Genomic DNA, 17,801 nt, shown 5'->3' with positions numbered 1-17,801 from the left:
AAGAAATTCCATTTTATTCTTATTATTCTAAATACTTTAAAATCATGAATTAGTGTTGAATTTCATTAAATACTTCTTTCTGCATCTACGGGAGATGAAATGACTTTTTTCATCTACTCTGTTAATGGGATGAAATACATTGCTATTTTTGAACTAATAGAAATTTACGTCTTGTTCATGTTATAGCCACATGCATGTCAACAGGGACTCTGAATCCTTTCACTTTGTGTCTCTATTTCCTTCACGTTCTTGGAGTCCTGTCAATTTAGCCAGAATAGAGAAAGAGGGCCAGGATGGAGGATCATGGAGAGCAAAGCACTTCCACTCTGATTCCATGGAATCCCAAGCTTCAGGGACAAGTCTCCACTTAACTCCCAGGAGTTTGGGAAGTGTAGATGTATTTGTCCTTATGCCAACACCTCTCCAGTCTTTCGGTTGTATGAAACCTGCTCTCTGGGAGATTTCTTAAGAAGGGCTCCATGAAAAACACAATGCCTGAATTTCTAAATGATCATAATAGTTTTCCTGTAGTCATTACTTTTGAATATATGTAGGGCTATGGAGAAGGCAATGGCACCCCACTCCAGTACTCTTGCCTGGAAAATCCCATGGATGGAGGAGCCTGGTAGGCTACAGTCCATGGGGTCGCTAAGAGTCAGACACGACTGAACGACTCCACTTTCACTTTTCCCTTTCATGCACTGGAGAAGGCAATGGCACCCCACTCCAGTATTCTTGCCTGGAAAGTCCCATGGACGGAGGAGCCTGGTGGGCTACAGTCCATGGGGTCGCTAAGAGTCAGACACGACTGAAGCGTCTTAGCAGCAGCAGCAGCAGCAGGGCTATGGTTCACATTTTACAAAATTTCTGCTTCACAGTTTATTTCCTTAAAAATTATTCAACTGCATTCTGGCTTTGGTGTCAAAAACATACTAGCAATCTGATTTTCATTTCCATTATAAGTGTCTAATCAATTGAATGCTTAAAGATTTTTTTCCTACATACCCTGAGATAACCATGATTCAAAAAGACACACATACCCCAATGTTCATTGCAGCACTATTTACAATAGCTAGGACATGGAAGCAACCTAGATGTCCATTGACAGATGAATGGATAAAAAAGATGTGGCGCATATGTACAATGGAATATTACTCACTCATAAAAAGGAAAAAAATTGAGTCAGTTGAAGTGAGGTGGATGAACCTAGAGCTTGTTCTAGAGAGTGAAATAAGTCAGAAAGAGAAAAACAACTATCATATATTAACACATATATGGAGCTTAGAAAAAACAGCACTGATAAATCCATTTACAGGCAGGAATAGAGACACAGACATAGAGAGCAGACTTATAGGTCCAGTGGTGGAAGGAGAGGGTGGGATGAATTGAGAGGGTAGTATTGACATGTATACACTACCATGTGTGAGACAGAGAGCTAGTGACAACCACTGTATGACACAGTGAGCTCAGCACTGTGACCGCCTAGAGGGATGGGCCGGGGGTGGAGGTGGGAAGGAGCCTCAGGAGGGAGAGGATACATGTATACTTATGGTTGACTCAAGGTGTTGTATGGCAGAAACCAACACAACATTGTAAAGCAATTATCCTCCAACCAAAAATATATTTTTAAAAAAATAAAATATAATGACTGCAGAAAGTACAAAATAGTTTTACTAGTTTTAAACTATATTTACTTTATATTTAAAGTATACTTAGTTTTAAACCTGCAGGGACTGTTTTCCAGGCATTTGGTTTCCTTTCAGTATGTATCTTCAAATCATCTTTTATTTCAAAAACATGTTCATTACTCTTAGTTTAGTTTTGTTTTGTTCCATTGCTTTAGTTTTCTGCCTCAGAGGTTCATATTGTAAGTGTATTAGAACTTCTTTGACTGACTTATGTATCTATCACTGTTACTTAAATCCTTTTTACCTCCCTATTTGTTTCTTATTGATTTTAAAAAATACTTCTTTACATTTTCCTTTTCTCTTAAAGTATTATCCATTACATGTATCTTCTCTTGAATTCCATGTAGGGGAGTATTGTTGTTGTTCAGTTGCTCAGTTGTGTCCGACTCTTTGCGACCCCATGGACTGCAGCACGCCAGGCTTCTCTATCCTTCAACATCTGCATGAATGTGGTTTTGGTGTAAAACAGTAAGATTTTTTTTCCTCATGAATCTGTAATTCAAGCAGGGTTTGGCATGCTGCTGCTGCTGCTGCTAAGTCGCTTCAGTCGTGTCCGACTCTGTGCGACCGCATAGACGGCAGCCCACCAGGCTCTGCCGTCCCTGGGATTCTCCAGGCAAGAATACTGGAGTGGGTTGCCGTTTCCTTCTCCAGTGCATTAAAGGGAAAAGTGAAAGTGAAGTCGCTCAGTCGTCCGACTCTTAGCGACCCCGTGGACTGTAGCCTACCAGGCTCCTCCGTCCATGGGATTTTCCAGGCAAGAGTACTGGAGTGGGGTGCCAGGGTTTGGCATAGTCAACTTTAAAAAAAAAATAAATGTTTTATATTAGAACAGATTTAGGTTTACCTGGTGGCTCAGACGGTAAAGAACCTGCCTCCAGTACAAGAGACCTGGGTTCAATCCCTGGATCAGGAAGATCCCCTGGAGAAGGGTATGGTTACCCACTCCAGTATTCTTGCCTGGAGAACTCTATGAACAGAGGAGTCTGGCAGGCTACAGTCCATGGGGTCAGACACGACTGAGTGACTAACATCTTCACCTTTTTCAAAAGTTGAGAAGGTAGTACAGAGCAATTTCATATACCTCATTATTATTGACATCTTACATTCATATAGTACATTTGACAAAATAACTTATACCGATACATTATTATTAACTAAAGTCAATACTTTATTAAGAGTCTCTTAGTTTTCACTTCTGTCATTTTTGTTTACGATACCATCCAGGATGCCCCCATTACATTTGGTTTTCATGTATTCATAAGTGCCTTTTGGCTGTGAAATTTCTGACTTCTTTTTGATGACCTTGACAGCATTGTAGACTATTCACATGTGTTTTAGAATAGCCCTCAAGTGAGATTTGTCTGATGTTTTTCTCATTAGATTGGAGTGATGGGTTTCTGAGATGAAAATCACAGATGTAAACTGCTATTTTTATTATATCATATCAAAGATACATACTATCAACATGACATCACTTTTGATATGGATCTCAATCACCTTGCTAAGGGAGTATGTCATATTTCTCCACTGTAAAATTACTATCCCCCACCCTTCTCTTCTCATACTCTTTTGAAGGAAGTCACTGTGGAAAGCCCACACTTCAGAAGTGAAGAGTTACACTCCACCTCCTTGAGGGCAGAAAATCTACAAAAATTACTTAGAATTCTTCTGTGTGGGCAATCTCTCCTCATATGTTTATTTACCCAATCATTTATTTATATTAGTATGAACTCATGGATACTTATTTTATACCTTGGTTATAATCTAATGCTAATTTATTTTATTGGTCAAATTACCCATACTTCCTGTCCATCTGTATCAGCTGGAAGTATCTATCAACATATGAGGTTAAGCATTCGTTCACACTGATGTCTCCAATTCCAATCCATTATTACATGGATCATTCCAGCTTTCCCCATTGCTTGTCTATAAGCACTCATTTCAACAGTGAGAAACCTGCCCCGCCATCCACTGTTTAATTCCAATATACATATGTCAACAGCAAATTGGCACTTGCCCTGGGTGCTTACCACCTACCTCTACAAGGATTAAATCATGTGCTGCTGCAGCTGCTGACCTTCAACACCCCAAGAAGGAGTTCAGGGCGGACAGCAGAAATGAGGCACTCTGTGCTCAGGGAAAAACTGGCAAAACAGGTCTTCAGATAGGTATTCTCAGGAGCTGATTTTATGAGCCCAATTCTTGTTTCTCCTCATATCTAGAAAAGCACTAAAATCCTTCATGGTGATCACTGTTTCTCATGACTAGTAGAAGCTTCATGAGACCAGGAGAAACTTTCTAAAAAATAAATGTGCTTGATTGCACGTATTCCCCCTTTATCAAAATCACATATATACTGTCCTTCCCCTTTGTCTCTTCGGAGTAATTTCTCAGAGCCATCTGAGGTGCTGTCCCCTGGACTGCAGTCCTCATATTGCCCCAAATAAAACTTAACTCACGACTCTCACATTATGCATTTTTAAAGTCAATATATTTTTTTGTAGTGATTCCAGAATTGTTCACCCATACTCCTGTGGGAAATAACTCTGTTGACTAGGGTACAGTTCTTGTGTGCTATTTTTATTTTTTTGACTGTCGTCTCACAGAGTCCACTCATTTCCAATCTACTTGTTGTTGTTCAGTGCTGAGCCATGGCCAACTGTGAGCCCATGAACTGCAGCACATCAGGCTTCCCTGTCCTTCTCTGTCTCCCAGAGTTTGTTCAAACTCATGTCCATTGAGTCAGTGACGTTTTTCAACCATCTCATCTTCTGTTGCCCCCTTTTCCTGCCTTCAGTCTTTCCCAGCATCAGAGTATTTTCCAGTAAGTCAGCTCTTCCCATGAGGTGGCCAAAATATTGGAGCTTCAGCAATAGTTCAGGATTTATTTCCTTTAGAATTGACTGGAACCACAGATCAAACTGCCAACATCTGTTGGATCATAGAAAAAGTAAGGGAATTCAAAAAAAAAAAAAAGTCTACTTCTGCTTCATTGACTATGTGAAAGCCTTTGTGTAGATCACAATAAACTGAGGAAAATCTATTTGTGTCAGCACCTTTCCCCCCATCACCTTCAGTGAGGTTGATTCACACATTCATCACAGTGTGTATTCTATCGTGGGATCCTCCAATTTCCTAAATGATATTTTTAATTTGCATTCATTAAGGTTCACTCATTTGTTTACACTTATCTGTCTCTGCTCGGTCTTAGCTGTGACATGGTATGCACGATCTTCGATCTTCATTGCAGCACGTAAGATCTTTAATTAGAGCGTGTGAACTCTCAGTTGCAGCATGTGGAATCTAGTTCCCCGACTAGGGATTGAACCGAGGCCCCCTGCATTGGGAAGAGTAGTCTTAGCCACTGGACCACTAGGGAAGTCCCATGGTTCACTCTTTGCGCTCTCAAATTCTATGGGTTTTGATCGATGCCTATGTCGTGCATCCACCATCTCAGGATCACACAGCATAGGTTCACCATCCTCAGTCCCCACTCTCCCATGTTTCACCTATTCAACCCTCCACTCTCTCCTTAAGCCCCTAGCAACCACTGATATGGATTACCAGCTACAATTATGTGTAACTTTTTAAGAAACTGCTAAACTGTTCTCCAAAGTGACTGTACCATTTCGCATTACCACCAGTAATAAACAAAAGTTCCAGTACTGTCTCTTGTGCAGTAATTAGTAGTGTCAGTTTTCAGTATTGTGGCCATTCTAGTAGAGGTGCAGTGGTACCTTATTGTCTAATTTGCATTACCCTAATGAAAAATGAATGTTCAGGATGTTTTTACTGCCTATTTTCCATCCGCATATCTTTGGTATAGTGGCTCTTCAAATCTTTTGCTCATTTCTTTCTTTTTGGTGGGTAGGAGTGTGTTTTCTTACTGCTGAGTTTTGAAAGTTCTTTGTATATTCTATATGTTGTTGTTGTTGTTGAATTGTTAAGTCATATCCAACTCTTTGGGAGCCAATGGACTGTAGCCCACCAGGCTCCTCTGTCCACGGAATTCTCCAGGCAATAATATTGGAGTGGGTTGCCATGTCCTCCTCCAGAGGATTTGCCTGACCCAGGGATCAAACCTGCATCTCCTGTGGCTCTTGCATTGGCAGGAGGAATTCTACCACTGAGCCCCCAGGGAAGCTCTTTGTATTCTGTATACAAGTCCTTTATTAGGTACATGCTTTGCAAAACTTTTCTCCCAGTCTGTGATTTGTCTCTTCATTTTTGTAATAATTCCTTTCTCAGAGCAGAAATTTTTAATCTTAAAAATGTTCAACTGATCAATCTTTTTCTTAACATGTATCATATTGAAAAATTCATCCTCAAACCCAAGTCATGTAGATGATTTCTCTTAGGTCTTCTTCTAGAAGTTATATGACTTTACATTTAGGTCTATGATCCATTTTGAATTAAATGTTGCATAAGATATAAGGTTTGTGTCTATGTTCAGTTTTCTGCATATAAACATCCAACTGTCCCAGCACCATTTGCTGAAAAGACTATTTTTTCCTCCTCTGTCTTTGCACCTTTGTCAAAAATCATCTATTTTTGAATGGGTCTATTTCTGGGCTGTGTATTCTGTTCCATTAATTTTTGCATCTAATATTTCACAAGTACCATGCTGTCTTGATTACTGCAGCTTTATAGTAAGTCTTGAAATTGGATAGTGTAATTCTTCCAAGTTTGTTCTCCTTCAGTACTGGCAGTATTTACTTTGAAAGACTTATTTTATTTCTAAATTGTTTCTTGAGTTCACTGCCCTTTGTTTCAAATCCTACTCTAATCATCTAAGTTTTACAAATTCAGATTTATGTTGTTCTTTTACAGTTTATAAGATCCTAAATGTGTGTAGCTAGTTCTGAACTATTTCCTATTGTAGTTTTCATCTGTTTGTGGGTACCTCTTTGTCGCATGTTTTCACTGTTTCTAAAGAGATTATTATTTTCTTATTCTTCATTTTTCTTATAAAAATTTTTGTATGAGCTTCAATCATAATCCTCTTGGTTGCTTACTTCTTACATGAAAGAAATTCCCTGTAGTTTTATGAGGGAGGGGTGAGAAGTGATATCTTTTTAGCTTTAAGAGTCTAGAGTTTCGGGGTTTTTTTTGTTTGTTTGTTTTGTGTGTGTGTGTGTTTGGTTTTTGTTTGTTTTTGTTTTGTTAAACTATGAACAGCATGGCCTTGTGTTTCCTAAGATCTGCCTCTTCTGCTGATTTCTAACACTTTCATCACAAAGGTCTCTTTTCATTTGTGCTATTGTTCCTGTTCTGATTGACTACTCCCAAAAGTTTCTTATCAATGTTAGGCCCTTCTTTGGAAAAGAGCCTTGTTTTTATTAGTTTAAAGAGTTTTCAGGACCCAGAATACTCCAAGTACTATCAGTCATTATCGCATAATGATTCCTTTGTACTTATCATGAATTGGATTTAATCAAACTTCCTTCTAAATTGGCAGCTTTTCTCAGTTTGATCTGGAAAAGGTCAGTTTTCATTCCAATCCCTAAGAAAGGCAATGTCAAAGAATGCTCAAACTACCACACAATTGCACTCATCTCACATGCTAGTAAAGTAAGGCTCAAAATTCTCCAACCCAGGTTTCAGCAATACGTGAACTGTGAACTTCCAGATGTTCAAGCTGGTTTAAGAAAAGGCAGAGGAACCAGAGATCAAATTGCCAACATCTGCAGGATCATCAAAAAAGCAAGAGAGTTCCAGAAAAACATCTATTTCTGCTTTATTGACTATGCCAAAGCCTTTGACTGTGTGGATCACAACACACTGTGGAAAATTCTGAAAGAGATGGGAATACCAGATCATCTGACCTGCTTCTTGAGAAACCTGTATGCAGGTCAGGAAGCAACAGTTAGAACTGGACATGGAACAATGCACTGGTTCCAAACAGGGATAGGAGTAGGTCAAGGCTGTATGTTGTCACCCTGCTTATTTAACTTATATGCAGAGTACATCATGAGAACTGCTGGGCTGGATGAAGCACAAGCTGGAATCAAGATTGCTGGGAGAAATATCAACGACCTCAGATATGCAGATGACACCAGCCATATGGCAGAAAGGGAAGAACTAAAGAGCCTCTTGATGAAAGTGAAAGAGAATGAAAAAGTTGGCTTAAAGCTCAACATTCAGAAAACAAAGATCATGGCATCTGGTCCCATCATTTCATGGCAAATAGATGGGGAAACAGTGGAAATAGTGGCTGACTTTATTTTGGGGGGCTCTAAAATCACTAGATGGTGACTGCAGCCATGAAATTAAAGGACACTTACTCCTTGGAAGAAAAGTTATGACCAAGCCAGACAGCTTATTAAAAAGCAGAGATATTACTTTGCCAACAAAGGTTCATCTAGTCAAGGCTATGGTTTTTCCAGTGGTCATGTATGGATGTGAGAGTTGGATGGTGAAGAAAGCTGAGTGCCGAAGAATTGATGCTTTTGAACTGTGGTGTTGGAGAAGACTCTTGAGAGTCCCTTGGACTGCAAGGAGATCCAACCAGTCCATCTTAAAGGAGATCAGCCCTGAGTGTTCATTGGAAGGACTGATGTTGAAGCTGAAACTCCAAATCTTTGGCCACCTGACACGAAGAGCTTACTCATTTGAAAAGACCCTGATACTGGGAAAGATTGAAGATGAGAGGAAAAGGGGACAACAGAGGATGAGAGGGTTGGATGCATCACCGACTCAATGGACATGAGTTTGAGTAAACTCCAGGAGTTGGTGATGGACAGGAAGGCCTGGAGTGCTGCAGTCCATGGGGTCGCAAAGAGTCGGACATGACTGAGCAACTGAACTGAACTGAACTGTTTGATCACTGTGTTTTCCAGTGAGTATGTGTTGGTAATTTTAGCAGTCTCCTGTTCTCAAGTTCTTCTTTCTACTTTCTCCCACACAGATGAGACAACACAGCAGTATTATAGCCATCAGCTGTGCCACCACCCCCCAACTTTGACTAGGGAGGTGGGTGTTTACTGGGATATTTTGTCAACAAGTTTTATTGTAGATGTTGTCTATGTGTCTTTGCTTTTGCCATCCTAGTTGTTCAGCATGTTTTGAGGGGAGGAATGTTCAAATGTTTAACTAACCTTGCCTTCCTTGAATAAGCCAAACTTGGCTATAATATATCCTTTTTGCTGCTGCTAAGTCGCTTCAGTCGTGTCCAATTCTATGTGACCCCATAGACGGCAGCCCACCAGGCTCCACCGTCCTTGGGATTCTCCAGGGAAGAACACTGGAGTGGGTTGCCATTTCCTTCTCCAATGCATGAAAGTGAATAGTGAAAGTGAAGTTGCTCAGTCGTGTCTGACTCCTAGCGACCCCATGGACTGCAGCCCTCCAGGCTCCTGTGTCCATGGGATTTTCCAGGCGAGAGTTGCCAAATTCATTTTGCTAGTATTTTGTTAGGAAATTCAGATAAATATTCATGAAATATGCTGTATGCAATCCATACCTTCATATTTTCTCTTGAAATGCCTTTTTGGGTTTTGCTATAAAGGTTATGCTCTCCAAATGACTAAAGTTGATTTTCTTTATAGAATGGGCTTATGTTAAATTGATACTATTTATTTCTTAAAACTTTGGTACAATTTACTGATGAAGCCATCTGAGCTTAGACAGTTCTTAAGGAAATATTTAGATTAAATTAAAGGCTTATTTCATCTAATTTAAATTAAAGGTTTAACTAGATTTAGGATTATATATATTTTCTACTTCTTGTTTCAGTTTTTCATTTCACTTAATCTTTAAAATCATTGAAATAAAGTTCTTCAAAATTTGCTCTTACTATCATTTTAATCTTTGAAAAGCCATACTTATGTCCCTCGTTTTATCCTGCATATCAGTAATTTAGTCTTCCTTCTTTTTTGCTTTCTAATAAGTCTTGTCAGTTTTTATAGTTTTTTCAAGAATGAGAGGTTGACTTTTTTAAAGTTTTTCTATCTCACATACTTCCGCTGTGACTGGTTTTCTTTCTTCTGCTTTCCCTAGTTCCTCGTGCGGGTTCACAGTTGCTCAGTCATGTCCGACTCTTTGCGACCCCATGGACTGTAGCCCACTAGGCTTCTCTGTCCATGGAATTTCCTAAGCAAGAATACTGGAGTGGTTTGCCATTTCTTGTTCCAGGGCATCTTCTCAACCCAGGGATCAAACCTGTGTCTCTCTGCATTTCCTGCACTGGCGGGCTTTAGTGGGAAGGGAAATGCTCCTTACAGGTATTTTAATAAAGATTTTACTCTTACTTCTTTTTAAATAGGTACTATACATAGATCAAATAATATGCTTAAAGGCTGTACATTTTCCTCTAGGCATGACTTTGGCTGCAATCCATACTTTGTGATATACTGGATGTTTATTAACATTCTAAAAAATATATCTTTCAATTTTCATCATCAAATGTTTTTTGGCTCACAGATTATTTACAGGAATATCATTCAGTTTCCAAATATTTTGAAATTTTCTATTTACTGTTTTTTTTCGTTGATTTCTGTATTTCTACTGTGGTCAGAGAAAATGCTCCTTACGAATTCAATACTTTGATAATTGTTGAGACCTGCTTTCCAGACCAGTATTTCATAAAAGTTCTACACGAACCTGAAAAAATGGTTATTCTATACTTCCTGGTTGCATTGTTCTCTTTGTTTCAATTAGGTCAGGTTTGTGAACCTTGTCATTAAAATATTCTATACTGTTACTAACAATTTTCTCTGCCTGTTCATCAACTAAAGGACCTTAAATGATCAGGAACTTGTCTCTTTATCCATTTAGTTTTGTCAATATTTGTTTTCTGTATTTTCAGAATATGGTTTTAATATACACTATACATGAAACAACAGACTGGTTCAAAATTGGGAAAGGAGTACATCAAGGCTGTATATTGTCACCCTGCTTATTTAACTTATATGCAGAGTACATTATACGAAACGCCAGGCTGGATGAAGCACAGTTAGAATCAAGATTGCCAGGATAAATATCAACAACTTCAGACAAGGCAGAAAGCAAAGAGAAACTAAAGAGCCTCTTGATGAAGGTGAAAGAGGAGAGTGAAAAAGCTGGCTTAAAACTCAACATTCATAAAACTAACATCATGGCATCCAGTCCCATCACTTCATGGCAAATAGATAGGGGAAAAAGTGGAAACAGTGACAGATGTTATTTTCCTGGATTCCAAAATCACTGTGGATGGTGACTGCAGTCACAAAATTAAAAGACGCTTGCTCCTTAGAAGAAAAGTTATGACCAACCTAGACAGCATATTAAAAAGCAGAGACATTACTTTGCCTACCAACGTCTATATAGTCAAAGATATGGTTTTTCTAGTAGTCAGGTATGGATGTGAGAGTTGGACCACAAAGAAGGCTGAGCACCAAAGAATGGATGCTTTCGAACTGTGGTGCTGGAGAAGACTCTTAAGAGTCTCTTGGATAGCAAGGAGATCAAACCAGTCCATCCTAAAGGAAATCAATCCTGAATATTCATTGGAAGAACTGATGCTGGAGCTGCAACACTTTGGCCACCTGATGCAAAGAGCCGACTGATTGGAAAAGATCCTGATGCTGGGAAAGATTGAGGGCAAGAGGAGAACAAGGCGACAGATGACGAGGTGGTTGGATGGCCCCACTGACTCAATGGGCGTGAGTTTGAGCAAACTCCCGGAGATAGTAAAGGACAGGGAAGTCTCGCTTGCTATAGTTGATGGGGTCGCAAAGAGTCAAACACAACTTAGAGGCTGACAACAACTAATACATACATACATGCATACTACACAGAGTTCAGTTCAGTTCAGTCGCTCAGTCATGTCCGACTCTTTGCGACCCCATGAATCGCAGCACGCCAGGCCTCCCTGTCCATCACCAACTCCCTGAGTCTACCCAAACCCATCTCCATCAAGTTGGTGATGCCATCCAACCATCTCATTCTCTGTCGTCCCCTTCTCCTCCCGCCCCCAATCCTACCCAGCATCAGGGTCTTTTCCAATGAGTCAACTCTTCGCATGAGGTGGTCAAAGTACTGGAGTTTCAGCTTCAACATCAGTCCTTCCCTTGAACACCCAGGACTGATCTCCTTTAGGATGGACTGGTTGGATCTTCTTGCAGTTCAAGGGACTCTCAAGAGTCTTCTCCAACACCACAGTCCAAAAGCACCAATTCTTCAGCGCTCAGCTTTCTTCACCGTCCAACTCTCACATCCATACATGACCACTGGAAAAACCATAGGCTTGACTAGATGGACCTTTGTTGGCAAAGTAATGTCTCTGCTTTTAAATATACTATCTAGGTTGGTCATAATTTTCCTTCCAAGGAGTAAGCGTCTTTTAATTTCATGGCTGCAATCCCATCTGCAGTGATTTTGGAGCCCAAAAAAATCAAGTCTGACACCGTTTCCCCATCTATTTCCCATGAAGTGATGAGACCGGATGCCATGATCTTAGTTTTCTGAATGTTGAGCTTTAAGCCAATGTTTTCACTCTCCTCTTTCACTTTCATCAAAAGGCTCTTTAGTTCTTCTTCGCCTTCTGCCATAAGGGGGGTGTCATCTGCACATCTGAGGTTATTGATATTTCTCCTCGCAATCTTGATTCCAGCTTGTGTTTCTTCCAGCCCAGCGTTTCTCATGATGTACTCTGCATATAAGTTAAATAAGCAAGGTGACAATATACAGCCTTGACATACTCCTTTTTCTATTTGGAACCAGTCTGTTGTTCCATGTCCAGTTCTAACTGTTGCTTCCTGATCTGCATACAGGTTTCTCAAGAGACAGGTCAGATGGTCTAGCATTCCCATCTCTTTAAGAAGTTTCCACAGTTTATTGTGATCCACACAGTCAAAGGCTTTGGCATAGTCATAATAGTATGTCAAATGCAGATTTGCTGTACTTTCCTGATTTATTTACTCCTTTATCATTACGAAACATCCCTCTTTATCTCCATTACTGTTTCTTGTTTTGAAGTTCATTTCATCTGTGTTAACTTAGCGACATCAACCTTCTACTGGTTAGTGTCTTCACGGTGTCATTCTCTATCCTTTTACTTTCAACTTTTCTCTCTCTTTTTGCCTAATGTTCCTCTTTTGTAAGAATCATATAATTATTGTTTTCTTTTAATCCACCCTGACAATCTTTGTCTTTTAAAGTATTAATCATTGTCATACAAAATAATCATGATATATTTGTATTTAAATACATCATCTTAATATTTGTTTTCTTTGTCTCATTTTATTCTGTGTTCCTTTTTCTTTCCCTTTATCCCTTATTTGAATTAGTCACATTTTTTTGGTATCATTTCTCCCCCTACTAAGTTATATTTTTTTAACTATCCTTTTTAATAGCTATCTTACAGATTATAATATGCATCCTTGATCTAATAAAGCAATAAACATCAGCACTACTATCACTTTATGCATAATTCAAAGGTCTTCAAACACTTAAACTCCACTGACCTTCCCAATTTTTGTACTACTTTTTCTACCCTAAGCTTCTTTTAAGTAGAACAGTCAAATCCCATATCCTTCATAACACTGACTTTTTGAACAGATCAGGGCAGTTATCTTGTAGAATGTTCACAGGATTTACTTGTTTTCTCCTGCGTTTATTTAAAAACCTGCTCCCCTATCCTGTTTACTTCCTCAAAATCAGAAGCAAGCTCTAGCTGTTAGATTTAGAGTAAGCGTATTTAGTCAATGCTTTGAAATTTATATTTTGTCACATCAGGAATGTGATCATTCTAACCTCATAATGTTATATGGATTAAATGAGATGGCCTATATCATTACTAAAATGGCATCTGATGCATAATAGGGAAAGAAGAGAGATTCTCAACCTCAGCACTAACATTTTGGACTGGGTAATTCTTTGTTCTGGGAACTGTTCTATACATTGTGGGATGTTCAGCAGAACTCCTGACTTCTACTCATTATATGTCATCAGCATCCTGCAGTTGTAATAAGGAAAGATGTCTCCAGATAGCGGCAAGGGTCTTCTGGTGGGAAAAAGTGGTGCCAGTTCAAAACCACTGTATTTGATAAATATTCTACAAGTGTTTACTATTAGCATCATGCTTTGCACAAGGCTTTGAGAGCAACAGTTAGATGGAATGCAATTCCTCATTCAACATACTCATAGTTCTGGGGATAGACAATGAGGCAAATAAGAAATTAAAATATGGCATAAAGGCTATGATACGGACCATCATGTGTAGTCATGAGGGAAGGAGCACCTCACTCAGTCTGGGGCAAGGGTCCTTTCACGGAGAAACAGACAATTTCTCTCAGCAGAGACCTGAAGGATAGAATTCTCTCCCTTTTCCCTGTAATCCCTGAAGAGATTACACCAATAATGACCATCTCAAATGAAAAGAAACATTACAAAAATGTTACAATTTTCAGCCTCTTTTTTAGAGTATGATCAATAAAGATTAATCTACTATGAAATACAGAGACAGAGGTAAATTAAGCCAGCAGTTGGGAAGATCCCTTGGAGAAGGGAATGGAAATCCACTTCAGTGGATTCCAGGTATTCTTGCCCAGAGAATCCCATGGACAGAGGAGCCTGGTGGGCTACAGTCGGTTGGGTCCAAAGAGTTGGACATGACTGGGCGATCAACACTTCACTCTCACTTTCTTTCAGTGACTAGGGATTCAATGCACAAGCAGCCATCTACCTCTTCCGTTGTTAACAGCAAATACTCTGGGGGCAGACTGGACATCCCAATCCAGATACTGACTTTCAAGACACACTAGTCATCTCTCTCTCTCTCTCTCTCTCTCTCTCTCTCTCTCACACACACACACCGATGCTGAAAGGCCTTAAATGAGGGAGCCTGTCCATCTGTACACACTAGTCCAGCTGCCTAGACTGCCACTCTTCTTCCTGACCAAGTGTTTTCCCACTCACTTGCAACGAAAGTCAGAGATGATCTGGCTGTTCGCTAAGCCCGTTTCCTCTACTCACAGCGCATATAGCTCAACAGTTTTCTCAGCCTCCCCTGTGGCCATGTGACTGAGTTTCAACCCCAGGCATCTAACAGTAGAAGTAACATGTGGTCCTTCCAGTTCTTTTCCATGTAACCTCCCACTCGCAGCCCTTCCTACTGTTTTCCCATCCAGCGGCTTGATGCAGACAAATAATGGTACCCTGGAAGCCAAGATTTAAAGATGGCAGAGTGGAGAAGCAGAAGGAGTCCTTGTCTCGAAGTCTCCCCTTGGAGGAGAAAAGCCCAGCAACCAGGAATGCCCACACTGGGTTTTCTATGAATAAGAAGTAAACTTCCACCCTGTAAAGCCATGAAATTTGAGTGTTTATCTAGTACAACAGCTAGATGACCTTCCTAATATACCAGAGGAGAGAAACAGCCAGGTTTACCCTACAACTGTAATCCTCTCAGTACCCCAGACATGCAAGATATTTCAGCCATATATACCAAGCCAAAGAAAAGCGCCTTTTTCTAGACTATTCCACTGATATTCCCCAGAGTTCAGTGGGTATGTGAGAGGCTATTTGCAGGGCCATTGCTAAAGATCACACTTCATCTCATGTCTGCAGCACAGAAATATGAAAGGAGGTGGGCTTTGATGTCAGACAGATGTGGCTTTGGATCTTGGCTCCCTCTCGACAATCCTTTGGCTTCATCTCCCTCAGCCTCTGTTTCTTCATCTACAAAATGAGGGCAATCACACCTCACAGGAATTTTGTGGGGATAAAATAACAGATAGTATGTAATATACTGGCACAATTCCCAGCATGTCCAAAGTACTCAATTAGTTCCTTCCCAGCAACCATGAAATTAATGAATTGGGAATTTATTTACACTTGTAATCAGAAGAATGAGCAAGAAGTGGCCTCATGACAAAGGATTTTGTATTTATTCATCCACATAAATGTTGAGTACTTCATACAAAGGAAGCAAGTTCAACAAATATCTTATTGTTTTCCTTGATCTAAATAAGGAGAAGAGTTAAAATTTTAAGAAGTGAGGCCCTGGTGGCTCAGACAGTAGAGAATTTGCCTGAAATGCAGGAGACCTGTGTTCAGTCCCTGTGTTGGGAAGATGCCCTGGAGAAGGGAATGGCAACTCACTCCAGTATTCTTGCCTGGAGAATTCTATGGACAGAAGAGGTGGTGAACTATAGTCCATGGGGTCACAAAAACTTCGACACGACTGAGCGACTAACACTGTCACTGTCAAAGGTATAAAAAGTGGCAACATTCTTTTTTTTTTTAATCTATTTTCCCTTGTAGAAAATTAATGTCCTATTTTCAAACCAAAAACAATGGAACATATGTTGACCTTTGACCTGGAAGGAAAGCAATGAATGAGACAGTTCATCCCACAGAGTGGGGAGTAAGGATTTTGCTGGGTAATATCCCTTCCCTTTCTCAGGTCACCCCAGACAGAATGACTCCAAGGGAAAAGAAGGCAAATCACAAAGCTAACCAGTTGTTGGCAGGCCCACTGCTATAGATAAGACAGGTAAATCTGGGAAGATCCTTCTAGGTAAGTTGGAGGAGCAGTCAGCTGCTACAGCCTCGCCCCCGGAATGAAGAAGGAGGCTGAAATATCAGGTCAACCGGGATACAGAAGGAAGCATGGAAAGAGCCGCCCACCAGCATGACTAAGTGCTCTTGGGGACAATCCCCTCTCCAACAGCACAAAGCAAATATCCAGATGCTGTGAGCTGCCAGATGTGATTAACCGAGGAAAGGTGAAGCTGCCCACTCAACTATCTGAGAGCCCCCTCATCATGGTGACCCAAGAGTTTTCTGCAAAAGCATTAATCAACAGAACAAATGGAGGCTCCGTCCATCTTCCATCTTCACTCCCTTTCATTCTCTCCCTCTGACAGAGTCAGAACAGTGGGCTATTTTTAAACCACTGGCAACACAATCTCTCCTGGAAGTATGGGGGCTTCCTGACATGGGCTGATGCTCCCTCAGAGGAGATGCAGGCCCACTGTCTGTCCGTCTTCTCCCGGAACAGTGGGACAGAAGGGCCTGAAGGAGAGGGCCTGAGGAGGGACCCTGCTCCCCCTGCACAGGAATAGGGAGCATCTGATGCTGGTTTCCACGGCAGGGATAACCAACTGTGGTCCTTCTTCACCCACAAGAGCGAGGGCTGAGGCTTGGGCAGGAACCAGCCCCACGCACAGCTACCCAGAGAGAGCTCAAGGCTGGGAGGCAGAAAAACAAGCTCCAGATGCCAATTCTAGCATCTTTTAAAGAAAAAAAAGATTAAGTGGATCTCAGTGTCTCTTTAACAGGCATCCAATGTGCTTTAAATATAATAGCAAACATTTTATTAAACAATTGGAGCTTCTTTTTTTCCCCCCCTTATGCCACAATGAGGCCAATTTACAAATAAATAAGGCTTTTCAAGAAAGGGGGTTGTGTGTACTTACAATCGCTCCAGCTGCTTCAGATCCTGGAAGGCACCTCTCTCGATGACACTGACCTGGTTGTCTTCCAGATGCCTGGAACCAAAGAGGTAGCAATAGTCAAGGAAGAACGAGGCTCAAGGATTCTCATACAAGGCTTAGGGCCATGCGGGCATGGTCACTCAGCCCCTCCCGTGACCCTCTGATGCCCACCCCCTCCCCCGCAGCCGGGATCAGTCTGGTGGGACAAGATACTTCACATCCCAGCTTGGTGCCACGGTAACCAGGGTTTCGCCGCCTGCACACTTCTACCTGACAGATTGGTTTCCATGCCTCTATTTTAAGAATGTTCTCAGCAAATGTCCTCCCCCCTCTAAGCACTGCAGGATGTTGCACAGAAAAAGAAGAGGTAAAAGCTGCTTCTTATAAAAAAAAAAAACACACACACATATATTCAGCATCTCTTCCCTTGGAGCTCCCTCCTCTGAAGATTCAAAAATACTTCATTGAAAAGGGCTTTCTCTGCTCACTCTGTCTCTGGGTCACCTCGTAGAAAGGCTGAAGCGACCGTCCAGGGTGCCTGCCTGCCTCAGGAAGTCCACGTGCCCCGGTCCTGTCTGGTCCCAACATGAAGGTGATGGTCACAAAAGCTAGGTCTCCCCACTCATGAACTCTACGCATCTCCAAAGTCCTTCAAGCAGATGATTAAAAGTTTGATTCATGCATGTGGCATATC

General features: G+C 40.8%; 1 protein-coding gene across 4 annotated transcripts in view; it reads right to left on the bottom strand.

Annotated features, from left to right (window-relative positions):
* The window catches only part of SLIT3 (slit guidance ligand 3), a 703,024-nt gene that overhangs the window by 620,765 nt on the left and 64,458 nt on the right, over positions 1 to 17,801 (bottom strand). For 3 of the 4 annotated variants that reach the window (XM_081520700.1, XM_081520701.1, XM_081520699.1), the window contains exon 3: positions 17,090 to 17,161. The exons of the other annotated variant lie outside the window; for it this stretch is intronic. In XM_081520700.1, the coding sequence (XP_081376826.1) occupies positions 17,090 to 17,161 (72 nt within the window). The remainder of the gene's footprint in view (positions 1 to 17,089; positions 17,162 to 17,801) is intronic. 4 annotated transcript variants of the gene reach the window in all.

This window comes from Giraffa tippelskirchi, chromosome 8 (assembly GCF_054371585.1).
Source record: "Giraffa tippelskirchi isolate mGirTip1 chromosome 8, T2T-mGirTip1v1.2.pri, whole genome shotgun sequence".
NCBI classification, from domain to species: domain Eukaryota; kingdom Metazoa; phylum Chordata; class Mammalia; order Artiodactyla; family Giraffidae; genus Giraffa; species Giraffa tippelskirchi.
Note: the sequence above shows the minus strand (reverse complement) of the source record. Positions and strands in the feature narration are given on the sequence as shown.